This window comes from Centroberyx gerrardi, chromosome 15, assembly GCF_048128805.1.
Source record: "Centroberyx gerrardi isolate f3 chromosome 15, fCenGer3.hap1.cur.20231027, whole genome shotgun sequence".
Taxonomy (NCBI): domain Eukaryota; kingdom Metazoa; phylum Chordata; class Actinopteri; order Beryciformes; family Berycidae; genus Centroberyx; species Centroberyx gerrardi.
Window position 1 is genome coordinate 29,121,924 of NC_136011.1, and position 6,000 is coordinate 29,127,923.

Here is a 6,000-nt window from a genome sequence, read left to right on the forward strand (position 1 = left end):
TTCCATAAAGAATAAACCAATTTTCACCGTGATGGTCTCATTTTTCTACAGCCATTATACTATGGTATCAAAATTAATTTGAAAGCAATATATTGAGGTAAATATTCTAGTAGATTAGAATATATTTTGGCCTTTCCTCCCCTGCTGGTTCGTTAAACAGGCTGCATGAGACTTTGACAATTGATTTTTCTCTCTCCACTGTTGTTTTTCCATCTACCAACTAGACAGTTATGTAATTCTGCCCTAATTTATACTTAAAATCTCATCAGATGGGGGTTTGTGAGCCGGTATGTAACTGCTGAAGGGTCCTCGACATCAAACAGTTTGGGAAACATTGACAGGAGCACACACACAAAAAAAAAAACAGAGTCCAGCTGCTTTGATACGACTTTGGTTCATTCATATAATCTATTCCTGCCTACAGAGAGAGAGAAACAGAGAGAGAGAGAGAGACTGGCCTCCAGCTCCTGTACTGAAGCAGTGAATCCAAACCAGTTCTCTCCGATTTGAGCCGGGTCTGATCCCGGTAAGATCTGGTGCTGCTGCTGGCCGGAGAGAAGTGCTGACGCATCTGATTTACAGAAGTGAAGGCTGTACTTTAACACAGCCGAGGCCCCGGGGCTCAACCTTGTACACGTTGCCTCAGTCACATAATGAAAGACAGGTTTCGGCAGGGGAATGTGGAAACCCATCCAGAATTTCACAACAATAAAAGAAAATGGATTGCCAAAGTCCCAGAGTGTGGAGATATTCTGTTAAACTGCAGAGAGAAAGTACAGAAAACATTTCAGCATTCGAGCCGCTGTCGGTTTGCTGTCGTCTCGTTCGGGACGGCGGGCGGTTTGTGAGACGTTTCAACACAACATGATGACACACTTTCACAGACCGGATCCTCTCTAATTCAGACACGGTGAATGATGGTAATACTTCAGGCAATTATGTTTTTTTTCCAAAAGGAATATTGAGTTTTGTAATGAAATCTCTAATGAATACGAACCTAAATACAGCAGAATCAAAACACATTAAACTGATTTCTTCAGTAGAAATGACCATAAACATGAAGAAAGTGTGAGTTGCCGTTATCAAAAACCCATTTAAAAGCTTTCTAATGGCGTCTGACTCCTTTTAAAGCTGCGCGAGGCAATTTCACACTCTGGCGCCCCCACATGGCAGCGAGAGGTAACTGTTTGCATTTTGACGACTTCGAGCAATATTCCACTTAGTTTTAACGTGGAAACCAGAATATAATCTCCTCACCAAGATCAGATGCAGCTGGACCAGTTTGTAGCGTTCAGATTTTTACTTACAAATTAATTTGAATAAGCCACGAAAATAGACTGAAAACATGACATGTAACACGATCCTGCTGTAAGACAACAAAGCAGTAACTGGTCCATCCTCATTTTGCATTTCTATTCTTGGTTTACACTAAAATTAGCATTTAAAAATAAAAGTAGATCCGGTCTCCCAAACAGGAACTACCTCTCCTAAATGGTATCCCTCCGCCACGTTCTCTTCTATCTCTCTCTCTCTCTCTCTCTTCTAAAATGCTATTTAGTGAAATTATGTTCTAAAACATTCGACCCACAGTCAACTGAACATCACAGCAGCAGGATCTGTTGTTGAATCCCAACATTTCATCCAAATACTTGGCACCATAATAATAATAATAATCATGATTTGGGCAAAAAGAGCAAAGTGTCTCAATTATTTGTAATTGGACACTCTCCTCTGCTGCAACTTCCTGATCCACTTCCTGATTCAGGCTCATAACTCGGCTCAATTCTTACATTGAAGTCTTTAAGGCCTTAAAGTCAGCGTGGATCTGACACATCGGTACAGGACCGGTGGGTAACATCCCAGCGATAAGCAGTGAGATTTAAAACAGATCACCATGTGGTCCTCATCATATTCAGGAGCCGGACTCTGCGGTGTCTACAGCTCACTTCTGGATCTAAAGGCCAGCTGCTGTGCTGGCAGTGTGTGTGTGTGTGTGGGGGAGAGAGAGAGAGAGAGAGAGAGAGAGAGAGAGAGAGAGAGAGAGAGAGAGAGAGAGAGAGAGAGAGAGAGAGAGAGAGAGACGCATGTTGACTCTGCTGCACTTAACCCCACTCATCTGTGGCCTTCACTAGGAGACAGAGAAACAACAACACTGCGCACACACACACACACACACACACACACAGCTTAAGCCACTGTGCCTGTGCATCTGACATCCCCCCCTCTCCATCTAATCCACCTGACCAGCACTTTACAAACAGAGAGTGACGGATGTAGGCGACCCAAAAATAAGATGTAGGCCAGTAGTAATCGTCGAGTCCCGGGACGATTAACCGGCCTGTCAGTCACAGGTCTGGGCGACAGACGCCCGACAACAGGGACGGGGTGTGGAGGGTAAAGCTCAGTTTAAACACATTTTTAGGCCGACACAAACCTGAAAGCTCACAGAACCAGCTCATCGTAAGTAGCATCAAACTGATGCAACTGAAGCAAAGGCAGGGTCTTTTTAAGAGGGAAAAGCCATAATTAAGGTTTTTCTGAAACTATGGCTGCAACTAACAATTATTTTCATTATCGATTCTTTTTTTCCACTAAACGATTAGTCTATAAAATGTCAAAAATAATGACAAATGCCAGCAGAGCCCAAAGCGATTCTTCAAATGTCTTACTTTGTCTGGCCAGCAGCCAAAAAACCCAAAGCATTCATTTTATATTGATATGAAAACCGCATTTGTGAAGCTGCAACCAGCAAATGTTTGATATTTTTAGAATGATTAACCTATTAAATCAGTTAATTTTCTGTTGACTAATAGTTTCAGCTCCATCTGAAAATGAATCTGATTTTGTTTTTTATTGTATAAACTGGTGATTGCGATGCTGGGAGGTGAAGGTTTAATCACCAGCCTTCTTATTTACCAGTATACATCAGCAGCCGTGCCAAGCCCAGCCCCACCCTGCCCGCTCCTGCTGCCTCATGTCTGGGAAAACCATTACAGCCTGTTTACCTGCTATCTGCCTCATCCACACAAAAACCACACTAACCGCTCACAATACACACTTCCTAATAATTAGCACAACTCCAACAGCCCACAACATTATAATAAAACGTCAAAAGACCACTTCTATAGCTCAAAGGGAGCCCGAAATAGGCTCACAGGCCTCTTGCTAAATAATGTGCATATATTGGGGTGTGGATGGGGGGGGGGCAGCCGGCTAAAAAGCAGAAGCCAGGTCGGAAACGGGATTAAATTTAACTGGTTTCGTGTGTTAAAGTGGCTTCAGTATAATGTGGAAAACATGGGAAGCCGGCAGGGAGTGGACGCAGAGCGGATTCCTTTGTTGTGACTAATCTCTGGGTTACAGCTTTGGTACACAGCGTTACTGTGCTAACGCCGTGCTGCTTCCATTATCGGACACATCACTGTCTGACGTGGTTCTTTCCCCCTTTTTATCCGCAAAATTTGGATGACGACACTCTTGCCCCAAATTCACACACACACACATACAATAGTCAATTCCACAGTGTTTAACACATTCGCCGAAGGATATACTGTCCCTGTGATTATGCATCACGTCACATGTGTCGGAGTACAAAGTCAATTTGATCGCTGCTTACCGAAATCGGACACGCGCAATCGCCCAACGCTGCACGGTTCCTTCTGTTTTCCGACTCCAGAGCCTTGTATTAGCGGGCAGTGCTGCGGTCCAGATGCCCAGCAGCCTTGTGTCAGTAGTGGCTCGTTTGTCGTTTGCGGTTATACGAACGAAATACGAGTAAAATGCGTGGCCGATAATGGAACCCGTAGTAGCAACTGCCGTTAGCAACAGCGGCCACGCAGCGGGGAGAGGCGGAGCAGATGGGCGCTGCTCAGCCTGACAATAATGCATCCATACGGTCTAAATCATATACATGTTCCAATAAAACGTTAATAAAACACATGGCTGCGATATTTGTGAACACTTATTGTTGATAAATCGTTGAGAAAGTCAAAATGCTGCATTTTTGCCAGCTCATCCAGTCAACAGTTAACATTATGCTTCCTGCCGTTTATTTGTCAAAACAGGTGGGCCGCATCTTCTGCACAGCAGAAGGCAAGCTAACCTGCTAACCTGCTAGCTTATCTGGATACAATCTTCTGTGAAAAGAAGACGCGTAGCATAATTTTCAAAACAAATATGCTTATTTAGTAAAAAAGTGTGTAATTTCCATTCACAGTACACCCAAATGTCAAACAGCTAGTCAGCATAATGTTGAAAGCCCACCGCTCCCCTCGGGCTAGCATCCCCAACCCAGCTAACCGGCTAACGTGCCATGTAACGCTAACTGAAGAAATGACAGCAAACTAGACAAAATAACACAAATAAAACATTCTTTCACTTATACTAGTGGACAAACGTTAAACGAAGAAAAAAAAACACATTTCCCCCAGTTGTTCATCATCATGTCCCGGTCTTGGCACGCGCACGATGCTAACCTAGCCCAGATGTACAGAAACGGGAACTGGCAAGATGAATAAAAAATAACCCAATTCAATACAATCTCACCCATATCAATGTGAAGATGAATTAGGGTCGTGGATCAAGTCAAATGAGCAAAAACACAGTTTCCCCAGTTATTTATCATCTTTTTCCCGTCTGGATACTCACAAGATGCTGGAGCCGGTGCTTCCTCTGTCACCGCAGATTCCTCTGCTGCCTCTGCGGGGGCTGGGGCTGCGGTCGGGGGTTCAACCGGTGGGAGGGAACCGCGCTCCGGGACGGGTTCCGGCTGCTGCACAACTTCTGGCTCCGCTACGATCTTAGCACTCTCCGGTTCGGCTTTGGGGGCGAAAACCACAGGCTCTTCTGCATGAAGAAGAGACTCTGGAGCAACAGGGGTGGTGGTGGAGTCTGGGATCACCTCCTCTTTTTTTGTCACCGGGGCATCCTCCTCCTCCTCCTCCTGCGGTGGGGTGTAGGGGGTCGGTGGCGCTACCTCGGGCTCCGGCTCCGGCTCTGGCTCGGCTACGTAGACAGGTTCGGGTAACGACACCGGTTCCTCTGGAGGAGTGAAGGAAGTTTCTGTGAACTCACTCGGCACACTGTCCTCAGCTATGTGCCGCTCGATGGCGTCCTGCGCCCCGCCGACCAAGTCCACGATTTCATCCGCGTCGAAGAGGTCTTGTTTCGGCGGGCCCAGCTCGGCCTGCCCGGGCTCCGGGTCCACCAGGTGGATCAGCTCCTCGCCGAACGACGTGGTGGAAGAGACTTGCTGCTCCTCGCTGTCTGCCATCTTTTTTTCAAACTGTCTCCCGAGGGTAAAAAAAAAAAAAAGTTTCAGATCCGATTAACTTTCCGCTAAACTAGATCCGGCAACAAAACTCCACCGACACACGCCGCTAAAACGCACCGGTAAACTCCCCTCTCCGTGAAATTCTACTTTTAAAGACCGGACAAAGTTGGAGAAGTGCGCCACACCACCGCCACCTCAGATCGGATCGGACCCGAGTCCCAGACAGCCTCCACAATGTTGAAAAGGAGAAGGGGAACTCCGCTGACCAATCACATGCCGAGTCTCACCTGAGCGACGCCGACCGTGACCAATCAGTGCGTGCCGAAGTCAACCGACCCCGCCCACCTGGATGTGGGAGTAAACTTTCCGCCCCTTTCTGAAGCCTTCCACCGCTGCGGAGTTGTCCAAAATTTTAAGGAGGAGCAGAGTTTTGTCAGTCCCGTTTGCTGTGACATAACTTCAGCTCAGTTCAGTGTGTGTGTGTGTGTGTGTGGAGCAATATTATATAACTTTAACTTACTGTGGGGTTTTTTATTACACAAACTCCTCCTACAGCTAGTGTAAAGCCAGTCCTGTAACTCTGAGAAATGCTGTACAAACAGTTAAATGGGGGGAAAAAATCCTGAGGCAAAAAAAGTCACATATCACTCAACCAGGGGCGGAAAAAGAACTAAAACATCCTACTCAAGTAGAAGTAGGCCACTGTTAACCTTCTGAAATAAAGTAAA

General features: G+C 45.9%; 1 protein-coding gene across 4 annotated transcripts in view; it reads right to left on the reverse strand.

The window, feature by feature from the left end:
• The window catches only part of rtn4b (reticulon 4b), a 40,764-nt gene extending 35,271 nt beyond the window's left edge, over positions 1–5,493 (reverse strand). For 3 of the 4 annotated variants that reach the window (XM_071896721.2, XM_078288768.1, XM_071896719.2), the window contains exon 1: positions 4,648–5,493. In XM_071896721.2, coding sequence (XP_071752822.1) covers positions 4,648–5,272 — 625 coding nt within the window. In that variant the 5' untranslated portion in view covers positions 5,273–5,493. The remainder of the gene's footprint in view (positions 1–4,647) is intronic. The other variant, XM_071896720.2, reaches the window with a different exon arrangement.
• Positions 5,494–6,000: the final 507 nt, after the last annotated feature.